General features: G+C 55.4%; 1 protein-coding gene across 4 annotated transcripts in view; it reads left to right on the forward strand.

Moving 5' to 3' along the window:
• ARHGAP23 (Rho GTPase activating protein 23) overlaps window positions 1–25,134 on the forward strand; it is a 126,368-nt gene that overhangs the window by 37,487 nt on the left and 63,747 nt on the right. For 2 of the 4 annotated variants that reach the window (XM_074940894.1, XM_074940895.1), the window contains exon 1: window positions 17,084–17,321. The exons of the other annotated variants lie outside the window; for them this stretch is intronic. In XM_074940894.1, coding sequence (XP_074796995.1) covers window positions 17,100–17,321 — 222 coding nt within the window. In that variant the 5' untranslated portion in view covers window positions 17,084–17,099. Of the gene's footprint in view, window positions 1–17,083; window positions 17,322–25,134 lie in introns of those variants that run through there. 4 annotated transcript variants of the gene reach the window in all.

The raw sequence follows: 25,134 nt of genomic DNA on the forward strand, positions 1-25,134 counted from the left end.
GCACTAATTAGCAGAGCATTTGGGGCTAATAAGTAGCCACTCCATTGCTAGTTACCCGTATTAACGATCTGGCTGGGTCCCCACCTCCTGAGCAGCCCACACCAATTTTAGTGTGTTTCCTTGTGGGATTCCCCTCCCATTGTTGACTCTGCTTAGCTCTTGTGGACTGACAGGTGCTGAGGCCCAAATCCTCGAAGGTATTTAGGTGCCTGTTTCCATGGGTTTCACTGGGAATGAGGAGGCTAAATACCTTTGAGGTGCTGGGCCTTAGTCCAGGTGGATGTGGCTGCACTGGGGTGGCGCAAAGAAGCGAGGGGAAGTTCCCGTGGCTCTGTTTGAGGAGAGTTTGGCCAGCCCTGAGTTTTGGGGAGGCGTTCTGGGCCCATTTCTGATCTCGCACTGGTGCAAATGGAAAGTGAGAGCGGAATGGGGCCCACTGTTTCTGGAAGGGCCTGTGCCCAGAGAGAGAGGAGTTTCTGGGGTACGTCTCCTCTGCATAATAAACCCCCATCTGTGTGACCCGGGCTCGTGGACTCGGTTTTTCCGCTGCAGTGTAAACCTGGGCTTACACTTGTTGGGCCCGGGTCCCACATCCATACTGTGCAGGCCTTCTAACCCAGGTCTGTGGCTAGACCTCCGTCCACACTGCAAAATGACAGGGCATACACCTGTCACAGCAGGACTCGGGCTCTGACCCACCCCGCTAGCAGGGCCCTGGGATCCGGGCTCCTGAGTGCTTGCTGACTTGAGTCAACCTCATTTGTGTGTGGATGGGGCTGGGGCTCAAACATGAGTCAGAGCCTGGGCTTCATGTGCAGTGTAGACAGACCCTGAAAGGCCTTGCTCTGGGAGTTGAATGCTGGTTAGAAAGACGGTTCCGCCTTTCCCTCTGCTGATTTATTGACATTCTCTCCGTGTCTAGCAGGGGCAGGCGGGGGGGGAACGGCAGTAAAGCAGCACGGCAGGGGCAGGGACTCAGTGGGACGCCGGCACCAGGCTGCCTGCCCTGTCCCTACAAGACTCATGGGGTCGGGGGAGTGGGGAATGGGTGATCTGACCCAGCCTGCACCGCTCCAGACTGGAGGTGACTGGCTAGGGCACGTGGGCTGCTGTGACCCAGACAGCACACCCCACGCTGGGGCTACAGCAAAGCCTCGTTCTATACATAGAGCTGGTGTGTTTGCGGGGCTGAGGCTGCGTATTCAGAATGCCTTCCCCATCAGCATTCCAGGCTCTCGGCTTTCAGACAGCTGGTCCCCAGGGAGACCTCCCAGATCCCCTTCTCCTGTGTCTCCACCTCTTCTTCACTTTGCCTCTGGCCTTGTCTACGCACAGACCTGGCACCAGACTCAGTTGGTCATGAGGATGGCCCTAACCTGAATGAAGAGGGTCCATGCCAGTGGTTTGCACCGACCTGACTAAATCGGGGTCTAAGCCCATGTCATCAACTCAGTTCATCTAGACAAGAGGGGAAATCGTGGGCCCCATTGGAGGGTCTGTCTACACTGCAGTGAGAGGTGCGAATGCAGCTCATGTAGACCCGTCCAAGCTCACTTTAATCTCACTGCTTGGGTACCAATGGCAGTGAACCCTTAGCAGTATGAATGTCAGTGCGGGTTAGCCACATGAATGAGATCCCTGGGTCCCAGGTGGGCTTGTATAACCCATGCAGCCACGCCTTCACTGCTAATTCTAGCCGCCCTAGGGACATCACGGCTAGCTCAGGTATGTCTCCGTGTGCTGCAATCACACCTCTGACTGCAGTGTAGACCTACCTTCCAATGGGGATGTGATTTCGCCCCTGGTCTAGATGCACCAAGTTAACTATGTGGTTAGATCCTGATTTCATGGTCGGATGGAAGGTCGGATGGAAGCTCTGTCATTCTTTTCACTGGGGCCGGAATTTCACCTTGTGTCCCCCAGGGCTGCTCCTCTCTCTCTTCTTCCCATTGCTCCCATGTGGCTCTCTGGCCTCTTTCCCCTGTAGCCCCAGCTTTCTGGACGCATATAAATACATCTCTAAGGCATTAGCAAACGAAGCTGCCTGCTCCTAAGCAGCGTGTCCTGCCTCTGTCCCTGCGTTCGCTGTGCCAGTCGCTCCGCCCTCCCCTTTTCAGCGTAGCTCCCCGCTGGGTGCCAGCTGTATTTTCCCTGGGCCCGGGGTGTAGGAATCGGGGGAACTCCAGGAGTGGCTCGTCTGCCCCGAAGAGGTGTAATTAGAGGGGCCTAGCGGCTTTAAATAAAGAAACAAACTGTTGCCCAAATCCCCACTGAGCTGCAAAGCTCTTTCACTGTGTTTTTGGTTAAAGAGAATTAAAATGCTTTCTCGCACTTGGGCGCTGATCTCCCGGACTGGGCTGCCGCCAAGTGCTTGCCTCTCTCTGCATGACTCTCGCCCATAGCCAGGTTCGTATTCTCCCTTCCTTCTACTCATGGTTGGTAGATGTTTAAAGAGCTGATCACCCTGTTCCCTGGTCCAATTTGGTGTCTCTGACAGAGTCACACCCCATCTTGTGATTTGTCCATCAGAAACGTGATGCATGTTTTGACAGGGCTCCACGTCCCCTGAGTTGGGCCCCTAAGCTCCTTGTACTATCAATGTCGGGGGAGAGGCACGTTACAGTGGGATCTACAGGTCTGTTGCTACAGAGGCCTATGGTGGATTTGATCTAGTGATATTGTCCTTCCCGGGTGAGGATGGTGGCAGGGGCAGCCCGTAGTGCCCCCTATGGGACAGATGCCACCGACTGATTGTGAAATGCAGCCTCCAGCAGAGGGGGTTGGCTGGAGGTTTCCAGTGCTGCTAATCAGCAATTTGCATTTGGCCACCATGGGAAAATTCACACCCAGGTAACAGTAGGCGTGCGTGTGTGTGCATCCGGGTGGTGTGTTAGGATTAGAAGGGGTTGAAAATCTTGTGATGGGAGAGTTTTCTTTGGAAAATGCTGATTGGATGACACTGAAACGTTTTGTGGGAACTTATCAAGGTCATTGGCATTTTTGCAGGAAATGATCAATTTGTGACATTCCTGCTTGGATGTTGTATTTTATAGTTAGGCAAAGTGATAAAGAGGAAATGGAACATTTCAATAGGGCGGTAGGGGATTGTTTCATTTTGTGACAAGTTCCAGGATTTTGACTTTCCGACCTAATTTTGAAACCTTGGATTTCCTGCGGGACAGAAATTCCGAATTTTGACCAGCTCTAGTTAAGAATTTATCTAAATCTCTCTGCAAATGGGGCTGGGTGCCAGCCACTGCTCTGGATGCCCCAAAAATCCAGCACCTCTCCTCTCCAGACTGTTAACTTTTTCTCTCCACCTGGGCAGCAGAGGACCGGTGAGGTACTGCTTTTAAGAGTGTTGGCTCCCTGTAGCAGCTGACCTAGAGAGCACGAGAGATGTACTGCTCTTACCAGTCAAGGGTGTTCATCTCTAGCCCACGTGATAGACGTCTCATTTTGGAGCTGGCGGTTCTAGGCCGGGCTTCCCAAGACAGGCGTGTGTGAGAGAGAGAGAGAGATATTTATCTGGCAACCGTGTCTGTGCTCCACAGTGCACACATTCATTACGCTGGGCTTCCTCTGTGGCTGCGGGGCTATTTAGAAATGCAGGCATTGCAGCTGGGTGGCCCACGGGACAGCCCCGTTCATTACCAGGTGTTCCGGGTGCTCGAAGCACCGTCCACGTATGAACCCAAACAGATGTGCCCCCATGCCAGACCACGCAAGGAGGCAGAGCTGTTGGCGAGACAGACTCCAGAGGGCAGCTGGGGCGGGGAGGGAGGAGGGTGCTGCTCCGGGCAGATTTCATTTTCTTATGTTCCAGCTCCTTGTTTATGGCCCAAAGCTCTTTATCTCCAGATGTTTTCCTGCCACTCTATTGACACAGGTCTGCACCCGCCAGGCCTCTGTCATGGTTGCCCTGTTCTGCCTTGGCAGCCACATCGGCTTTGCTTCTGTCTCTAACTGCTGTGGTCCTGCCTGGAGTGGGGAACACCCTGTCACTCCCACCTCTCTCTGGGCACTCCTCCGCCAGCCCTTCCCATGTGCGGCCAGCCTCCCTCCCCTTTCCATGTCCCTGAGGCCTCCCTGGAATGGTTCTTGCTCTAATGAGTATAATCACGATAGACTTACCTGGCCCTGGATGCTGGGCGGCTAAGGTCGAGGGGGTGGGAATGGGGGCGTAATCAGGCTGAGGGCTGGTTTTAAATGGATTAGTTCTTGGGAGTCACCTTTGGGTGGATTTGATCCCAGAGAGCTTGGGGCAAGAGGAAAGGCAAAGCCTTCAGTGTGAGGTGATGGTGGGGGGAGTCCCTGACCCCGACCCCAAACGTGGGAGGAGCTGGCTGACTCCTTGGTGTCAAGCCTCAGCTGTCAGCCAGGCAGTGCTGTGTCTGCTCGCCTGACATCCCAGGGCGATGATCACAGGTTGGAATCCGGCCGGGCAGGTGCTTGACTCTCAGGGGCTCTCAGAGCCGCGCTCCATTAGCTGCCGGGAAGCTGCTGCCCTGGGGGTGCATTTCGGAATCCAGTGATCCCACCCGGGAGACAGGATCTAGAGTCCTCTGGATCCCACCCCCGTCTCTCTTGCTGCAGGGCATTTCCGACTGTTTGCCCTTGAAACTGACCTGGGTCCATTCACTCCCCTCCCACCTCCTAGTACAAACTATTCCCTTACCGGGGGGAGACACAGGAGCTGGGGGGAGCACAGGGGTTATACACAAGAACCCTGCCGAGTGTCTGAATTTGTACTGGCCCTGCAGGGAGCCGGTGGATGGACCCCTTCTCCGCTCCCTCTATCTCGGCTGCCACGCACCCAGGTGGGGAAGCTCTTTCCCATATAAGGTCTGAAATTCAGTTATTGTTTCAGCATGGGCTTTATCTGCCCTGGAAATCCTATTAAGCTCTCATTTTTCTGACCCTAATCTCAGCTCACAGTTCGGGAGAGATTAGTGTTTGGCCATCTCCCCTCCGCTCCCCCCTCCCCCCGAATGACAAAAACAATCTCTCCATCCCAGATCTCTCCATCCTTTGCCAGCCTGTTCCATTTAGAGAAATCCTTCCTCCCAGCTCAGAGAGTCATTCGCTTTTTCCATTTCTAATTCCCTTGTTTGGTTTTATCGCCTCCCTTCCATCTTCTTAGAGAGCTAAGATTTCTCTCTCTTTCTCATCTCTGGTCCAGGGCTGAAGCTAGGAAAAGAGTTATTAGTCCTGAAATCACATGGACTGGTTCCGCTCAAGCCTTGGTTGTGTGCAGGATGTCTGGGGTCCCGAAAGTCACACCATTCTGACGATGATCTTAGGTTAGCAGCTGGATTCTTGCAAACTGCTATAATGTAGGAACTGCCACACCAGATGTGACTTCTGACCTGCCCAGGCACTATCCTGTCTCTCCTGGATATGGTCCGGGTGATTCAGAGGAAGGTGCCAGGACCTAGGTGAAATAACCTACCCTGCGGGAAAACATCCAGACAGTGGTTGGCATTTGCCCTGGCGGTGATGTTCTTCTCAACAGTTTTTATGCTATCTAATGTGTATCATCTCACACAAGGGGGGAAGGTAAGGTCGGAAGCAGAGTGACTGGAGGTCCCAGAGCTCAGCTTTTAAATAGCACCAGACGTGTCTCCTCTCTCGCTGTTGAATCTTCATGATCACTTGTCCCTTGGTCTGGGATCTGAAGGGGGGTAGCTTCCATTCCCTGCTCCTGTCTCACTTCCTCTCTCTTTCCCAGAGTGGGATGTTCTTCTCTTCGCGCTGGGGCCAAGGGTTAGTGAGAGTCATTCCGGCAATGACTGGGCCAGCTGCAGATGTTCAGGGAACAGGACGTGTGCTGGAGGGTGTCGGGATGTGGCGTGCTGATATCCACGCAGGCCTCTTATGCAGTGCGCCGTGCTCGGGGGGGGTCGGTGGCGGGAGAGGAGAGGCACTTTGTGAACTCTGTGGCGGGTCCCAGCTGGAGCTGACGACAGCTCGGGCCCCGGGGGCTGTCGCGTGGAAGCACCAATGAACGGGTTCCCCGGTGGGGTGTAGCAAACGCTTTGCGGGGACTGTACCGTTACATGGAGCCCTTGTGACCCACAGCTCCTGACTGTGGACTCGGAGAAACGCAGGCCTCTGTCATGGGACATGGTCATGATCTGAGCTCAGGGCTGAAAGTTAGGACTCCTGGGTTTAATTCCTGGCTCTGGCACAGATTCTCTGGATGTCCTGTTGTTGTTTGTACCATGGGGGCACCTACTGGCCCCTGAAGAATGGTCCAGTGGGAGGAAGGCTTGCCTAGTGGTTGGGGCACCAGCCTGGGACATGGGAGACATGGATTTGGTTTGCTGCTCTGCCACAGACTTGCCTTGGACAAGTCACTTAGCCGCTCTGGGGCTCAATTTCCCATCTGTGCAATGAGTGGAACAGCTCTGCCCTACCTCTCAGGGGTCTTGGGATGATAAATACAGTAACAATAGCGAGCTGTGCGTGCTCTGGTGCTGGGGGCTAGAGGAGTACCTCCGAGGGACAGCCTGGGACGAGGGCCCCATTGCGCTAGGTGCTGTATATGCATAATGACAGGATGGCCCCGGCCTCAAGGAACTTGCAGGCGCAGGTGGATCCAAGAAAAAGATGTGGGAGGGACACAGTGAGATGGTTTGGCTGTAGTGCAATAAGCAGCAGCCCTGGTGCACCTGCTGCCTGCCCGGTGTCAGTCTGTGGCAGTGAAAGGAACAGGCTGGAGAGACTGCCTGGGAAGCGATGGGAGATGCTGTCTGAGACGGAGATTGCAGAAGGAGCTGGGTCTAAGTGCTTCCTTCTCCACTTGTTGCTTCTGCACAAGCGCCCCTGGGAAGCCCCGTCCCTCTGAGCTGATCCAAACCATGTGACTTTAGATCGCTCTGGGCCTCAGTTTCCCCACCAGTAAAATGAGGCGAATATCTCTCTGGGGGTTGCAAGTATTAAATAAAGTAGTTTTCGTCTCTAGAGCCTTTTATGAACAGCGTCTTAACACAGGGAGGCCGTGGACCCTGACCGGGGCTCCTAGGCGTAGCCTCAGTACAAATAGTGACTAATAATATAAGTGCTAAAGTATTACTAACCAGTGAATTACAGGAGTGGCTCCAGGAGCCTGGTGGGCGGTGGGAACCAATAGACCAGTAGAGGGCAGTAGTGGGCAAGGTTGTCCTTTCCGGCATGATCGCACAAGGATAAAATCTGAAGCTGTCTTCCGGGACAATCGTTGTTTCTGCCGAAAGGAGCTTCCCCGTTGGGTTCCTGTTTGAAAGGTGAAGCGGGGGAAAAAGGGATGGTTTGGTATAAAGGCTCAGGACTGGTCTGTCAGTTCCCATTCTGCTTGTCGCATCCAGGCCTGGTGAGAGATCCCCCTTGTCCCTGCCTGTGTGGTAGCTGGAAGGCTCGGAGGGTTATAAATGTGACATAGAGCCTTGCTCTGTTAGGCCTGGGGCTGGTTCATTTCTGGCCCAGCTCAGTAGCGCCGTTGGAGAATGAATGCCCTTTGATCATGCCAAGGTCTGGCCATTGGTGGGAGGGGGTAGTGTATATGGGTGAGCTGGCCTCTGCTTACACCAGTTCTGTTGATACAGGAGCACGATCAATGATGGGAAATCAAGTCAGCTTTCGAAAATAAGTTGCAAGGGACTTCCCGGCGCTCCACCTGCCCTGGCTCCATCTGCCAATTTCGGTGGTTTTCCCAGAGCGTTTTCCTGTCGATGATAAATCTTTTCCTCTCCCCTGTTTCTATACAAGAGACCCACATAACACAACAGGCAGAGATTGTGCAAGTGACTAGACACAAAGTGCTGTCAAATGCACAATGTAAACAGTCTGAAAAAAACAGAGGACAAAGATATATTTCTCTCATCGCCGTCAGTTCTGTTTGCCTTGCCCCCGATCCTGCAAAAGCGATTCCAGTGGGGCTAGTCCTGGGCTTAAAGTTACGCATGTGTGTAAGTTTTTGTGGGATTGATGCCTGGGTTGTAACTTGTTACAGGAGTAGGTAACCCTCTCCCAAGAGAAGGGTGTCTTGGAGAGGAAGGATGGTCTAGCAGGTAGGAAAGCAGCCTAGGTCTTGGTAGACCTAGGTGACCTTGGGCAGGTCACATAGTCGGTCCGTGCCTCAGTTTCCCCACCTGCACAATGTAGATAGTAGCCCTGCCCTGCCCTGCCTGTCAGGAGTGTCGTGGGGATAAATACATTAAAGGCGGTGAGATGCTCGGATACTGGTAAAGGGGGCTGGATAAATACCAGAGACAGGTTTGTGTGTTCACAAGATTCCTTTTCATCCCTTCGTGCTGTGAGCCCGTGGGGTGGTCGATGCTAGACAGAGGCAGAGGAGGCTGAAGGCAAAGCCAAGCTCAAAGCGTTGTGTAAATGTGATGAGGGTGATAAACAGTCACTTCACTCTCCTTCCCGGTTTTCCATTCCACACTGAAAGGGAACGAATGCTGGTAGTGAGCCAGCAGAGGGCTCTGCTGCCCACAGGGAGTCAGCTAAGGGAAAGTGTGTGTGTGTGTGTGTGTGTGTGTGTGTGTTGCATTCTGGGAACTTGTTGTATTCTTCCATTGCCCTTGCTTGGCTGTATATTTAGGACACTCCTGGGTGAAACTGCAAAGTATGTTGGCAGGAGGCCAGCCCCTCTCACATTCCGACGGGTAGAATCTGCCCTGCTGAACACCACCTGACCTTTCCCAGTTTGGGCTGTCAGAACAAGACCGGAGCCCGATCCTGCCGCTCTTACTCACACGAGTAAACTTTCCCCTGCTCCGCTGGGCAGTGGGAGAGCCCTGGGTTAGGAGGGGGAGCTGGTATTTTGGACAGTGATCCGCTGCTGTACATTCACCCAGAGCTCCAGGTGGGCTTTTTATGAAAGACATTGACGCAAATAAATGGGAGTAAAATGGGTGGGATCGTCTGTCGGTCCCCCGGGGCACCTGGAAGGCCGACTCCGGTTAATGCTGCTGCTGTGCGTTGGAGCAAGGGGCATTCTCCCTTCTTTTGAGTTCCAAATGGGTCTGGAAGTAGTGAACGGGGGGCTGCTGCGAGCTACCCTCGCTTTTATTTGACTGTATTAAAGATCCTATGAGCGAGTGTTTTCTCCCTTTAAAATGGGCTTTGTGATCCACCCATGTATGTTCTGTTTGGAGTGTGTCGCTATTACAGGTGTTTATAAGGGGCCCAGTGAACTTTGCGGCAGTTTAAAATAATCCCTTCCCCCCACCCCCCCCAAATAACAGTTGGAGCGTGAGACATTTCAGCAACCGCTGCCCCTGGCTGGGTCTGAGCCGGTGCCCAGCTCTCTAGCTCTTTAACAACTGCCTGAGCCATTCGGCCTGCAGGGCGCCTTCCAAACCAGAGCCGCAGGCGTCTCTGAGTGGAGTGGATTGTGCGTGACCCTTCCGAAGACCTAGAGGGGAAAAGCAGGATGTGGCCAGGTGCCCACCTGAGCTCGCTTGCCCCCGTGGGCAGGAGGAAGCCAGCTCTGCTCCCAGGCAAGTCACTTTTGCAGTTTTAAGTAGTTTTATTGGGCAGTTGGAAACAAAAGCCCCCCTCCCCATCCCGCCCTCATCTGCTGACAGCTGCACAGTGGCCCGTCTCGTTTCTCAGGCTCAGCGGCTCAGCTTGTTGGGACATGTCGGGAAGACGCCAACCAGGGCCGTGTAGCAATCCCCAGCCCACCTTGGAGTAGGGCAGGCTCTGGGAGGATGTTTCCACAGGGATCTGGGGAGATGGTAGGGGCCGAGGGGCTGGCACGGTGTGTATAGGGGTGGCATGAGGGCGGCCGCGTGGAACCTCGTGAGCTGGGATCAGCCTGGACAGAGCGTCTTGCTTAGGCTGAAGCTCTCATGAGATGCACACCTCTCCGCCAACTATGTCATGTTAGCTTAGCCAGCATTTCTGACAAAGGCCGGGGCACGAGGCGGGGGGGCTGAGGAGAGGGAGGGAGTTGGGGAAGGAAAGGAAACAGGAGGGTGCAGCCTGCCAAGGCTGAATCAGCTGAGAGAGCCGGATAGTCTGTCCCGAGCTTCCTGCTCCATGCATGTCTCCCCAGCTGCCCTGGATAAAGCCAGAGGGGTAGGTGCCTACAGTGATGGAAGAGGGTCCCCAGCCATAACTAGGGCCCTACCAAATTCATGGTCCGTTTTGGTCAATTTCACAGTCACAGGGTTTTAAAAATCGTAAATTTCATGATTTCAGCTATTTAAATGTGAAATGTCAAGGTGTTGTAATTGTGAGGGTCCTGACCCAAAAAGGAATTGCAGGGAGGGGAGGCGGTCGCAAGGCTATTGTAGGGGGGGGTTGCGGTACTGCTACCCTTACTTCTGCACTGCTGCTTGCAGTGACCCTGCCTTCAGAGCTGGGCAGCTGGAGAGCAGTGGCTGCTGGCTGGGAGCCCCGCTCTGGGGGCAGAGCCTCCACCAGCAGCAGCGCAGAAGGAAGGATGGCCTGGTCTGCTATCGCCACCCTCACTTCTGCGCCGCGGCTGGCAGGACGCTGCCTTCCGAGCTGGGCGCCCGGCCAACAGCCGCCGGTCTCCGGCCGCTCGGCTCTGATGGCATCAGCGCAGAAGTAAGGGTGGCAATACCGTGACCCCCTCCACGCCCCAAAATAAGCTTGTGACACTCCACCCCACCCCCTGCAACTCCCTTTTGGGTCAGGACCCCCAATTTGAGAAACGCTGGCCTCCCCTGTGAAATCTGTATCATATAGGGTAAAAGCACACACAAGACCAGATGTCGTGGTCTGTGACGCTTTTTTCATGGCCGTGAATTTGGTAGGGCACCAGCCATGACCTTTGGGGCTTTGCCTTGTGACACCTCTCTGTGACCAGCCTTTTCATTATTCCTCACCTCTGCAGCAAGCTCTTGGTCCAGTTCTGCATGGCGAGCACGTCGCTGAGCCAGTGCTAACGGGCCCCCTCGCTGTCCATGTCCTCAGAGGCCAAGCGATTGAATGGGCCATGCAGATGGGCCATAAATACAAGGCTCCAGGGCTGTAACTCTGGCATGGAACACATGGACTAATGAATATATCCCATGTATTTCCTGTGGAGTCATGATCGCAGCCCTACAACTACACAGTCCCCTCTCTTGCTCTCGTTCCTTCTCTGACCGACGCGCTCTCGTGCGCGCTCCCTGTCGCTGCTGGCTCTCGTTCCTTTTCCGACCGACGCGCTCTCGTGCGCACTCCCTGTCACTGCTGGCTCTCATTCCTCCTCCAACACGCTCTCATGCGCTCTCCCCCTCGGTCGTTCTCATTCATAACAGTGGTATGTAACCCATTGCTTATATCAGCATCTGTACCAGATGCCTGGAGGGTAACTAATGTAAAACCATGTTTTAAAAAAGGCTCCAGAGGCGATCCCGGCAATTACAACCTAACTTCAGTACCAGGCATATTGCTTGAAACTATAGTAAAGAACAGAATTATCAGACACACAGATTAATATGACTTGTTGGGGAAGAGTCAACACGGCTTTTGTAAAGGGAAATCATGCCTCACCAATCTATTAGAATTCTCTGAGTCAGTCAACAGCGGTGGATAAAGGTGATCCAGTGGATATAGTGTACTTAGACTTTCAGAAAGCCTTTGACAAGGTCCCTCACCAAAGGCTCTTAAGCAAATTAAGGAGTTATGGGATAAGAGGGAAGGTGCTCTCATGGATCAGTCACTGGTTAAAAGGTAGGAAACAAAGGGTAGGGATAGATTGTCAGTTTTCACAATGGAGAGAGGTAAATAATGGGGTCCCCCAGGATCTGAACTGGGAGCAGTACCACTCAGCATATTTACAAATGATCTGGAAAAAGGGGTGAACAGTGAGGTGACAAAGTTTGCAGACGATATAAAATTACTCAGGATAAATCCAGAGCTGACTGTGAGGAGTTACAAAGGGATCTCATAAAACTGAGTGACGGGGCAACAAAAGGGCAGATGAAATTCAGTGTTTATAAATGCAAAGGAATGCACATTGGAAAACATAATCCCAACTATACATATTAAATGTTGGGGTCTAAATTAGCTGTTACCACTTGAGAAAGAGATCTTGGAGTCACCGTGGATAGTTCGCTGAAAATGTTTGCTCACTGTGCAGCAGCAGTCCAAAAAACGAACAGAATGTTAGGAACCATTATTAAAGGGATGGATAATAAGACAGTCCGTATCATGATGCTACTGTGTAGATCCATGGTACGCCCACACCTTGAATCGTGCATGCAGTTCTGGTCCCCCATCTCACAAAAGATGTACTAGGGTTGGAAAAGTACAGAGAAGGACAATGAAAATGATTAAGGTCAGGGACAGCGTCTGTATGAGGAGAGATTAATAAGACTGGGACTGTCCTGCTTAGAAAAGAGACGACTAAGGGGGAATATGATAGAGGTCTATAAAATCATGAATGGGGTGGAGAAAGGGAATGAGGAAGCGTTATTTATCCCCTCACATAGTACAAGAACCAGGGGTCACCCAGTGAAATTAATAGGCAGCAGGTTTGAAGCAAACAAAAGGAAGTACTTCTTCACACTTCCCTGCGGCACTCATTGTGAAGATCAAAAGAATAACTGGGTTCCAAAAAGAACTAGATGAGTTCCTGGAGGACAGGTCCATCAATGGCTATTAGCCAAAATGGTCAGGGACACAACCCCATGCTCTGGGTGTCCCTGAACCTCCAACTGTCAGAAGCTGGGAATGGATGACAAGGGACTTGTTCTGTTCATTCCCTCTGAAGCACCTGGCATTGGCCACTGTTATAGACAGGACACTGGGCTAGCTGGACCATTGGTCTGACCCAGCGTGGCCATTCTTGTGTTCTTATGTCCCTCCTCCGATCGCTCCCCCTTGATCTCATCCATCTGATGGGGCATGCTCACGACAGCTCTTTCTCTCTCCTATCCAGCACATGTGCCCCGTCTCTCTCCTGTCCAGGGCACGCTCGCCTTCCACGTCCACCATGCGCTCGTGCGCCCTCTCTCGTTTTCTGATTCTCACCCTTGCTCTGTTGGGCGGACCGCACTGCACCCTTTCTGTCCCCAATGCGCTTGTCACCAAGGGATCTGCTGGGGCAGGGGAGGTCGATCATTGCTTACAGCCAACAACCCAGGCCGTTATGTAAATTGCTACCTGCATTGTAGGGGTGACTCAGATCCCAGCAGGCACCTGTGCCCCCAAGTGAGATGAATCTGATTGGCTGGTCGCTGCTTTAGCTTCTGTTAGGTTGATACCCCGATGGCTGGGGGTGTTGGTAACAGTCTGGTGGGGGGAGCTGATTCCTCACCCAATTAGCTGCGGAGGGTTCTTATGGCGTTGGCTGGCGTTGCTCTGATGAGGACGAGGCGAATGGAGCGAGCCCAGAGAGGTGGAAGAGGCAGTGCTTGCTGGCAGCTGAGTCCCTGGCCCCTGGAGGCCGAGGGATACAATCCGAACAATGATTGGCATTTCCCCGGAGCGGCCGCACATGGTTGTCCTCAGACACTAGAATTGCAAGAATGCTCCGTGGGACCTGCTTATGCGGGGCCTGGCCATAGGCAAGGGGGCCCATCCTGCATGGTGCCGACCCAATGGGAGGAGCAGGACCCTCGGCACCAAAGCCAGATGCTTGCCCGAGATCTGCCCCACCCTCCTGGCCCCTCTGCGAGTCTGCTCAGCCTTCCCTCTCCCTCGGAGGTGGGGGGAAGAGGGAAGATCACTGCCAAATGCCCCCTGCCCCTTTCACCCGCCCGGCCCTTGCAGGAGGACTGCAGAGTGGGAGTCCCCCACTTTTAGCCCCTCTCCTCCCATAGCCCCACGCTGGGAGGAGCCACCCACCTTTCAACCCCGGAGCCGCCTCTGCCCCACAATGGGCTGGGTTTGCCTCTGACCCCCTCAGCCACTCTCCTTTGCCCCGTCCTAGCGGTGGGGCAGCCCTCGCTTCCTGGGACCCCTGGCCCACTCTGGCCCGGGTCCCTGCCCTGGGACGGGCACAGCGCTCCTTCCCTTCTGCCTTGCACCAGTCGCTGACCTCTCTCCCTTGGCTCCCCGCCTCGCTCCCTGGCCTTGTCGGCTCCCGCCAAGGCAAAGTCCGGTTAAAAACTGGCAAACAGGAAATGAGAGGAACAAACGTTGCCATGGAAACGGCCTGGGCTTCTGTCCGATCCTCCCCGCGGCAGGCGGCTGGACCCCCCGCCTTGTGTTTGCAAGCGCCAGCTCCGTGCCCGAGTTAGGTGGAGCCCATGTGCATGGGGCATTGGTGCCGTTGGGGGCTGGGTGATCAGCACCCGCGTGGCCTGGGCAGTGCCACTTCCTTTTCCCTTCCTGTTAACGCCCACTGGGGTGAGGCTCCCCCCCACTCCCCCGCGCTGGGGCCCAGGCCCCGCTGGCTCTGGGTTGTCACAGAGGTGGGACTGTAGCTGCGTCCTAGCCTTGCCGGAGCCCTGGAGGGGCCCACGGGTTTGGTGCATGTCGGGGAAGCACCTGGCAGGCCAGCCCCATGGCAGAACAGGACAGGGCTGCAGTCAGGGTGTGTCTGCTGGTCCCGTGGCAGCATCATGTTACAGACGGTCTCTGTCCAGGTCCTTATCTGGCCCCCAGCGCTATGGTATCTGAGCGCCTTGCCCCTGGAAGCTGGTAGTCCCATTTTACAGATGGGGAACGGAGGCCCACAGGGGCTTATGTGGCTCATCCAGAGAGTCTGTGGCTGGGAATTGGACCCAAGTTTCCTGAGTCCCAGGGCAGCGTTGTATCTACTAGGCCATCCTTCCTCCCCCAGCCTGCCTGCCCCTCACTCTTTCCAGTGTGCTGCAGGTGAAATGATCTTAGGGTGTGTCTTGCACACACACCCATCCTGACTGCTCGTCCCTTCAAATCAGCCCCTTTGTCCTCTCCCTCATCCTGGTCCTTCCCCTTCCCTTGTCCTGGCCCTGATCCCATGGCCTCACACCCTGCCCACTCCTGCCCCCTTGCGAACTGTCGCCTGCTTTCCCTGCTGCCCCCTCCTCCTGGGCTGATCTCCCTCCTCCAGCGCAGCAGGGACTACATTACAGTAGTCAGAGTTGTTAGCCGCAGAGGCGGTCCCTGCCACCAAGAGTTCACTGGCTAAATGGACCAAACAGGCTCAGGGTAATTGGGGAAACTGAGGCACGGAGAGTAACTTGCCTGAGGTCAGTGGCAGAGCTGGGAATAGAACCCAGGGGTCCTGAGTACCAGTCTAGCCACACTACCAGCTTCTCTTTGCCTCTCTGCTGCAGATCTCTGCTATGGTGTCATCTCCTCCTCTCTCAAAGCCTCATCCTACTACGGGACTGCCTGATCTCTCTCTGCTCAACCCATCTACCCACCTCTCCCTCTCGCCACCCTGGTCAGTTTCCATCACTCATCTCAGCTCTTTAGGGTAGGGACCATGTCTCAGAAGCACTGAGCACACACGCAAGGTACTGTACAAATATTGACCCAGGATGCCCTGGGAAGGATTCCCTTCCCTGTCCACACATCTCCCCGGGAGCGATTATGTCTGTGTGTGTTCCAGCGACACCGGCGTGCCAGCATTGTGTTCTCACTGCCTTTTGAGTCCAAATGGCAACTCCAGAGGTCTTGGCTGTCCTGGATCTAATCAGAATCCTTGAGGTCCCCGGTTCAAACCCGTCTGAGGCTGAAAGTGACCAAAAGTCATTCTCGTTTGGTGGCTGTTGAGAGTGTTAGGATTTGGAACGTTCCCAGGCCGACTGCTAATGGGCAAGTCTCCACGTCATCGTTAAAATGGGTGCTCAGTGCCACCACAAAGGGGTCAGCTTAGCACGGGGTCAAAGATCAAATGGGCTATGCTGACTGAACCAGCCCTAGAGGGGTCCCTAGTGGGTGAGGCATTGTCTTGGGGGCCGTTGCATGGGGGAATCCCAGGCCTGGTTCCCCAGCACTGGCCAGCCAGTCTCTGGGCAAATGTTCAGCTCAGAGAGAGAACAAGAAGGGAAGAGAGTGAGAAAGTAGAGATGGGAGCCGCCTGGCTCTGAGAATCCCCCCTGGGTGTGTCCTGGGGTGACACCTCGTGCTGTGCTCCCCAGCTCTGGCCTGCCTTGCGTCCACTTCCCAATGCCTCTTTTCATTCAAGGACCCCAATGCACTTGGCAGAAGTGGGTCGGGCTCATCACCCCGTTTCGTAACTGGGGAAACAGTGATGCACGGAGCAGGGCTGGTGAATCAGCCCCGTGTCAGCCGCCGGCTCCAGGAAGAGAACCCAGGAGTCCGGACTCTTGCTCTAGTCACTCGAATGCACTCCCTCCCCCCCCCCCCCCACCTTCTCTTGGCAGGCGCAGGGCTGCCAGGCTGGGAAGCAAGTTGAGGGAGGAAGGAAGGAAGAGGCCGGGAGGGAGGGAGAGGAGGAAGCCGGAGGATTTAAAAAAAAAAAAAAATCAGCAAAGTGAAACTTCCAACCCCCCTGCGCTTGTGTCAGCTGGAGGGGGCTGGGTCGCCCAGCCAGGCAGCGCCGGAGGGGGTGGGTGGGCGGGGTGATACTGGGTGGCCTGATAGCCCGGAGCAGCTGCAGGCAGAGCGTCTGCATTCTCTCTTGCTGTCTATCTGTCCGTCCGCCCGCCTGCTCCTGCCTCCTCAGCTCAGCCTCTGCTGGTTCCCAGTGCGGCTGGAAGCTGGCTTTCTGGCGTCAGGGGGTTTCATTGCCTTCCCCTCGGTGGGGGTGGGGGTGTGTGCGTTCAGGTCAGCATCCTGAGGGGGTGCGTGTATCTGGCATGCCCAGGACTGGAACGATCAACATTCATCTGTGATACACCAGACGAGCGAGCTGACTCCGCCTGGCAGCCAGGGAGGGTTTTTACACCAGACTCTGCTGAAGTTTAGGGTCTAGCCGAGGGAAGCAGGGAGCAAGCTCTGCTGTTCCCTCTCCACCGATGGATCTACAGAGGATGGGCACCAGCTGCGCCAGGGACTGAGATCCATTCAGCTCACTTGCCTCTCCCAAAAGAATCTTTAGTTCACTCCTTCCGCCCCGTCAGTGACTTTCCAGGGAGAATCTCTCCCTTCCCCTTTGCTGGATGGTGGAAGAAGGCGTGGGCAGCGGGGATAGGGCACCCCACAGGGGACTGCGGGGACCCCGTCGTCCTCTGGCTGCGCCGAGGAACATGTCGGTGGTGGGCAAGGCCCTGTGGAGTGTGGAGCGGGCGGGGAAGGGCTGGCGGTTTGAGCAGCCCATCGGTGTGGACTGCAGCTCACCCGAGCCCCGCTGCATCTGGTTGACCAGCCTGCGGAATGACAATGCCGACCTGGCGCATAGGTACCGTGCCGGGGCCGCCCTCCCCAGGCAGAAACGCCGCTCGCACCCTCAGCTGGAGACACGCCACATGGTGAGAGATGCGTCGGCGCGCCCTGGTCACCACACCTAGATCCCCTTTGACCCTGGAGGGGGGGAACCTGGGGAGGGGGGATCCAGTCCTTGTAGCCTTAGTTCACTGTCTGATGGAGGGTGCGTGAATGATTTGGGGTGGCATGTTTCCTAACCCCCTAATGGATGGGTGCTAAGAAGTAGAGGGGTCACTGGAGGCTAAGTATTGCTGTGTGCCATGATTAGGACTTGGGACTAACGAGTGATGCCCGTGAACATGGCACCTGGGGCAAAGACACCAGCTTGGGTGGAGGTCTGCTAGCTTCTGTTCCCCTGTAATAGGAGTGGGTTGGGTCTCTCTCTCCTGGGACTTTACCCTCCTGCCCCAAGTTTTGCCAGGAGTATGGGGGAGGTGACTGGGCTTGTTTCTCCGCTCCTGTCTCTGCTTTGGGGTAAGGCGCCTGCAGGGTTAATCTCCTGGGGTGTATTTCATGATACCCCCTCCCCAGAACTTCAGCAGGGAGGGCCGTGCCCTGTCTCTGCTAAGGCTGGTCCTGCATCTTCTGCTGGTCACCACCACGGTCTTGACCATTGATCTGAAAAGTCCCGAAGGGTCTCTGGCCCTCTGGTTTTGGTGTTGGACTCCGCGTGGCGGGTTATCTGCTTGGTCTTCTCTCTGCTGAGGTTTGTGGGACGGGGGTAGTGGAAGTCATTCTCTACCCTATGTCATGGTTCATATCTTCTCAGTGAATGGTGACCAGATACTCCGGCTTAGCAGTGTGAGTGATAAACGAGAATGGAGCAGATCCTGGGTTTATTGATGTTAATGTGCGTTTTGCCTGAGTGCGGCCCACAATCAATATATGGGGTTGGGAAGGAAAGTGGGTGAAGTGTGGAGGGGTTGTGGGGAGCTGGGAAAAGAGTGGACAAAGGGACCCCAGAGTTTGGGGTTCCACCTGCATCTCCTTGGTGAGCCGTTGCTTCCTCCTCTCTTAACCTGCTGACGGAGTGCCTAGTGCGTGCCCAGAACAGAGCTAAGAGGCTGTTCGTAAGTTCACTGTGTGCTTGGACGGTCGTGCATCCGACGTCCCTTCTGAGGGCTGTCGAGTCGGCTCACAATGGGGGACAAAATGCAAAGCAGACAGAACGAGAGAGGCGAATGAATGACCGCAGGGTGAGGAACATAAAGGGAGGGAGTTAAGGTTTCTCTGTGTTTGTGAACCCAGGGATCTGCCAGCCCGGTAGTGAGTGAGTCAGTGATGGCTTTGTGCCCAGCGTTGAGATGACCGGCTTGCACAAATCGTTGCTGTGATTAGTTTTCATGTGGGTTGTTTATACACAACATTGGGCCAGCCTTGTTGAGTGATTTAGTGCAGGGGGCTGGGGATGTCAGGACTCGTTGCTATGTGACCCCGGGCAAATCATTCTCCTCCTCCATGCCTCAGTTTCTCCACCTGTAAAACGCAGATAATATTTACCAGCTTCATGTGGCCTCTGAATTAGTTATGTGCTGGGAGCCTCCTAGAACAGGGCCTGTAAGACGTTCAAGTTGCTGCTGTTACGCTCAGAGCAAAACTGAGACCTGTGTAACACTGAAAGAGTCTGGTGCGAGGGACGTGCCAACAGGAAGGAATTGGCCCCCCCCCAGCCCTTTGGGGAGTCAGGCATCAATATGTGTGGGGCTTCTTTCATTGCCCTTGCTGGGGGACTGCGGGTGACTCTCATCACCAGCGATCTGCACATCTCATGGTGAATTTCAGCGGAGCAGTATTAGGGAGTGGGACCCAGCCAGGCACAGAACCTGGGGATGTTTCTGTCCTCAGTTAAAATAAAAAGAAGGGGGAAAATTGGCTTCCTCCAGGGCCAGAGAAGGAAAGGGCACGGGGGAAGGGTGACAGGCCAGGTATTGAACTTGGCCTTTCCTGATGCTCAAGGTGGGACGTGTGTTTATTCCAATAGCATCTAGAGACCCCAGCCACGGGTGGGCCTCACTGGGCTGGATGCTGTACAAACGTTTACCTGGAGACGGTCCCTGCCCCAGAGCGCTTACAGTCTAAACAGACATGGGGCGAAACCGGGGCACAGAGAAGAGACTTGCCCAAGGCCATGCTGCTGGTCAGGGGCAGACTCAGGAGCAGAACCCAGCACGGCGAGGTTCCAGTCCAGGCCCTTACTAGCCCAAACGGCCTCCTGAGCGTTTTGTCCTCCGGTTCTTTCTGTCAAACAGCAGCGAGGAGAAGGGACTGAAGAGAGAGAGGAAATGAAGCCCGCAGCATGTTCAGCAGATAGAGGTTGCTAGGGCCAGCAGCAGGAGCACGCTGGGCGCATGCCACGTAATGCCCCAGCCCAGGGGTTCTGCTGCTCCAGCCACGTCCGCTCCTCCCACGCCACAGCTGCCCACGGGCAAACTCACTCGACACTTTGCCGCACCTGCTACGGCTGGGAGCGAGAGCCGGCCCTGCTCCCAGCATCCAGGTTGGTATTGGAATGGTCTTGGTGGGGGAGGCATCGCTTTGTCCAGCGGCAGGTTTTGTTCTTGCCTGGGCCTGGCCTTCGCTCCTGCCTGTGTCTCTAACCGTGCCTGCTCTGCTGGGGGGGCGCTGGGCACCTGCCATGGGGCTGGGCTACATCTCTGGAAACATAGAATCATAGAATCATAGAATATCAGGGTTGGAAGGGACCCCAGAAGGTCATCTAGTCCAACCCCCTGCTCGAAGCAGGACCAATTCCCAGTTAAATCATCCCAGCCAGGGCTTTGTCAAGCCTGACCTTAAAAACCTCTAAGGAAGGAGACTCCACCACCTCCCTAGGTAACGCATTCCAGTGTTTCACCACCCTCTTAGTGAAAAAGTTTTTCCTAATATCCAATCTAAACCTCCCCCATTGCAACTTGAGACCATTACTCCTCATTCTGTCATCTGCTACCATTGAGAACAGTCTAGAGCCATCCTCTTTGGAACCCCCTTTCAGGTAGTTGAAAGCAGCTATCAAATCCCCCCTCATTCTTCTCTTCTGCAGACTAAACAATCCCAGCTCCCTCAGCCTCTCCTCATAAGTCATGTGCTCTAGACCCCTAATCATTTTTGTTGCCCTTTGCTGGACTCTCTCCAATTTATCCACATCCTTCTTGTAGTGTGGGGCCCAAAACTGGACACAGTTCTCCAGATGAGGCCTCACCAGTGTCGAATAGAGGGGAACGATCACATCCCTCGATCTGCTCGCTATGCCCCTACTTATACATCCCAAAATGCCATTGGCCTTCTTGGCAACAAGGGCACACTGTTGACTCATATCCAGCTTCTCGTCCACTGTCACCCCTAGGTCCTTTTCCGCAGAACTGCTGCCTAGCCATTCGGTCCCTAGTCTGTAGCGGTGCATTGGATTCTTCCGTCCTAAGTGCAGGACCCTGCACTTATCCTTATTGAACCTCATCAGATTTCTTTTGGCCCAATCCTCCAATTTGTCTAGGTCCTTCTGTATCCTATCCCTCCCCTCCAGCGTATCTACCACTCCTCCCAGTTTAGTATCATCTGCAAATTTGCTGAGAGTGCAATCCACACCATCCTCCAGATCATTTATGAAGATATTGAACAAAACCGGCCCCAGGACCGACCCCTGGGGCACTCCACTTGACACCGGCTGCCAACTAGACATGGAGCCATTGATCACTACCCGTTGAGCCCGACAATCTAGCCAGATTTCTACCCACCTTATAGTGCATTCATCTAGCCCATACTTCCTTAACTTGCTGACAAGAATACTGTGGGAAACCGTGTCAAAAGCTTTGCTAAAGTCAAGAAACAATACATCCACTGCTTTCCCTTCATCCACAGAACCAGTAATCTCATCATAAAAGGCGATTTTATGGACTTTATGAACATCAGGCTGCTCGATACTACTCTGTGAAGGAGCAGGGGGGAAATGGACGTCTCCGCTCCCTGGAAAGGCAGCCTGCCCTGTGCGCTCAGTGACGATCCGAACCCAGCGCTGGGGCGAAGTCCTGTGTCGGAGGACGCACGAGCCTTCCCTAGGCGCTGACTGAGAAATTGATGCGCCTTCGATGGGCTGAGTCCCACTCCTGTTTGAAACCAGCCGTCTCCCCCCAGCGCGATCCGTTTCTAGAGGCGTCTGCAGGTCTCGTCCCTCCTCCGGGGAAAGGGGCCAAGGGCCGGAGGAGGCCCCGAGTTTGATCCTATGTGTTACAGAGCAGCAGCCTGGGTCTCGCCCTGAGGAAGGTCACAGAATGTTTCAGGGGGTCGCAACCATCTTCCTGTTTTCCAGCGGCTAGATGAGCAGGGCACTGTGCAACTCGTTTCTGCTGTGATCTGGGGGGGCCATGCAATGGGAACGGCTGAGCCCCACTGGCCGAGGGGAGCGGACAGGCACCATCTCCTAATCCTTTACGGCTATGATGTTGCAGCCCTGATGCTGAGAAGCACTTATGAATGTAGCTGTATTCAAGTCAGTGGGCCTACTTTTTTGAGTAACTGTTACTCACCATGAGTAAGGGCTGCAGAATTGGCCCTTTGGCCCCGTCTAGGCACATTGGGCCACAGTCATCCCCGGTATAACTGACCTGTGGTCTGAAGGCTGTGCCCAGGACGGGCCAGCAGCAAGGGACATAGCCGGAAAGATGGGCTAAGGGTAACGGCCCACCTGCCGTAAAGGGCAGGCTGGCAGGAAGGACTTGCCCATGTTGGGGGTGCCCCCTTGGTTGTGAGGGGCAAAGGATCTCATGCTATGGGGTCCTTTGGTCACTGGCCGGCTGCTGTCTGGTCTGTTGGCAAGGAACTCCCGCAGCCCCCCGCCTCTTGGCATCTGCTGGCTGGGGGGTGGTGGTGAGGGGGCCTGAATGGAAGATGATGGGGGTGAGAGACAACAGGCAGCAGAGAGAGCAGCGGGCAGGAGCTTTCCTGGAGGCAGCTCCTAGCAAGCTGTTACCATGGGCAGGTGCATAATTAAACAAGTGCCACAGACTAGCCGTGTGGGAGCCCTGCCGACTTCCCTGCGAAGGGTAGACTGGTGTGTCTGGGGTGGACGCTGCGGGCGAGGGAGTCGTAATGGCTGCAGGTTAATGTCTAGGTGGCACATGTGCTGCCCCCTCTCTCGGGCTCTCTTTCCGAGGCTTGCCTGTACTGGTTAGAATCACAAGGGCACATTCAGCTGTCAGCTTAAAAATAATCCAGCGAACAGGCAGCCGGGACAATGGAGACCACAGATGGGGAAAGTAGCTGAGCCAGGCACTCCTGGTCTGAAACGGCGAGGATCCTCCCGCATCTCCCCAGCAGGGCCCAGGCTCCCCTGCTTTGCCTGGAGCCTCACGCTGAGAGGTAGTTACAGGGGCTGGCAGATGAGTGGCCTGGGGCTGGTTCCATGGCTTCTTTCTCTGGTGAGCAGGGCTGTGGCAGAGAGCAAGCTGGGTCTGGATCCCCTGCAGCCGAATTCTCCTCTGCTTGTCCTTGCGCCTTTGCAATGTGGGTACAAAACACTCCCTGGATGGGAGGCATTTTCCCAGCTCAGCACACAAGGCAGCAGAGAATCAGACCCCTTCTAGGCTCCTGAGTGGGGCGGGACAGCTGGCTAGCAATCGCCTGGGGGCGCTGCTGCCATGTTAAAGTCTCCCCTGGGGACCCAGCAGTCAAAGCCTGTCCTGGGGGCTCTGCCCAGATCCAATCAGTAGCTCTTGCCAGGAGCGCCGGAGGCTGCAGCTGGAGGATGGCTGGAGAAGGCTACGTCGGGGGGATTAGGCCTTTCACGGCCATTAGCGCAATTGCATTTGCTCCCCTGGCGCTTTTCACCATTGGGGACTCAGGGCTTCCTTTGTTTAGCCTCCTGCAGCATCTCAAACCCAGCGCGGCCCAATTGCTCCTGGACTCTTGCTTGGATCCCAGGAGAGCTGTCGAGTGGCCGATCTCAGGCTTTCGGGCCTTTCGTAAGCATCTGACCCGAAAACCAGAGAGATTTGGTTTATTCCAGGGCTGCTGGGATGCCCAGTCCCGGAACGACCAGGGTGTCCTGAAACCAAGATGGCAGCTTGGTTGGAATCGGAGTGGGTCATTGCATAACAGCACGTAGGGGGCAGGGCTTCCCAACGGGCTGCAGGGAATTCCTTGTACCGTGGGCCCGGTTCTGCTGGAGTGAAGGCAGCGGGACGCCTTGCGGTGAGCTCTCTCTTCTGCTCTGGATCTAGGCTCTGAACTCTTGGGGGCAGGGGCCGTTTGTTCCTTGTTTGTACAGCACCTAGGACCGCGGGGACCTGTTTCAGGACTAGGCCTCCTAGGCGCTGCCACACTACAAATAACTAATAATAATACTAGTCCCCAAAGCCTGGTATGGGGCCCCCCTCTCCCTGCAGTTTCTGGGTCGGGGGCCGAGCTAACCCGTGGCAGGTTTTCATTGCCAACAGGCAGCCTCTCTTCGTCGCTCGGGAAAGACACAGGCGAATGTGTTACGCTGGGCATCTTTATTTTTGCCCTTCAGAGTTGGGCGGGAGCGGCCTGGAGGTGCTTGGCTTTGGAGGATAGAGATCGGGACGCTTTGGCACTGCTTCCTGTCTTGGCTTGTCTGCAGGATCTGTGGCAGTGTGACCTAATGGTTAGGGTGCTGGATAGGGACTCGGGAGACTTGGGTCTATCCCTGGTCTGCCGCTGGTTTGCTGGGGGGCCTCGGGGCAAGTTCCTGCCCTTCGCCGTGCTTCAGTTTCCCCTTCTGTAAAATAGGGAGGATGATCCCACCCTCCTTTTGGCAAGAGCTCGGAGATCTTCTGGAGAACAGCGCTGCGTGAGAGTGAGGGATCATTATTGTTAACGGCAGGCAGGAGGGAGGGAAGTGGGTTCACTGTTTCCTGTGATAACGCCGGCCTGGGGAGCATTGAGCGATGGGCTGGGCACCTGCGATCGCTCCTGTTTCAGACCGGCGGGTTTGTCAGGGCAGCCAGTCGCGGGAAGCAGGCAGCTTCTCAAGCAGGACAGGCTCGAAGCCCAGGGCAGATCACTGGGCCAGGCCTGAGGCCACCCTGCCATGGCTCCTCTGGATTGGTCGTGGCAGGAGAAGATCTGCCCAGGCTGCAAACCGCGACCCCGAGAGAGCTTGAGCACTCCCCTGGCCAGCGCCGGGGCAGGGCGCCCCGGCCGTGGCATGTGAAGAGCTGGCCCCAGGCCCAAGGCAGGGTTCCTGGGTAGGAGGCTGGGCACTTAGGAGCTGGGGCAGCGTGTTCCTGCATGCAGGACAGGACAAGCCTTTCTACAGCATGACTGTATTGTCCAGCAGGATGGGGAGAGACAAAGGGGTTTTGTACCCCTTCCCCTTTGCGTGCGCCCCCCCACATCCCCCACCACTCGCTCTTTCTTTCCCACATCAAATAACGAGGCCGAGGGAGGACAGCCTCTGAATTTTAACACCCTCAGCCCATTGCCGTTTCGCTCTCCCATGCCCTCCCTCCTCGAGGGGCGATCTTATTCAGCTGCCGCTCAGGCCGGAGCTCTGGGAATATTAATGAAGCCCCAAGTGGGGGAGGAAGAAGGGCTCGGAAAGGACCCCACTGACCCTCCGCCCGCTCCGTCTTCTGCCTCCGGCCGTTGGGCCCAGGCCTCTTTGTATGCGGTGGCGACGTGCGGCCAGGCCGGGGCTGCTGGCAGCCTGAGGTGTCTATGTAGGTAAAGCAGAGCCTGCCTCTGCACTGGCTGTAATTACCCGGGGTCCCCGAAACGGGGTCCTGCGGCTCCTGCAGCGTTGGTTTGTGGAACGAAGCTCCAGGCAGCTGGGCATCCCCTGGGAGCCGGAACCGTCGGCAGTTGGAGTTAGTAGAGTTAAGAGCGATGGGATGGGAATGAATC

Source organism: Natator depressus, chromosome 27 (genome assembly GCF_965152275.1).
Source record: "Natator depressus isolate rNatDep1 chromosome 27, rNatDep2.hap1, whole genome shotgun sequence".
Lineage (NCBI taxonomy): Eukaryota > Metazoa > Chordata > Testudines > Cheloniidae > Natator > Natator depressus.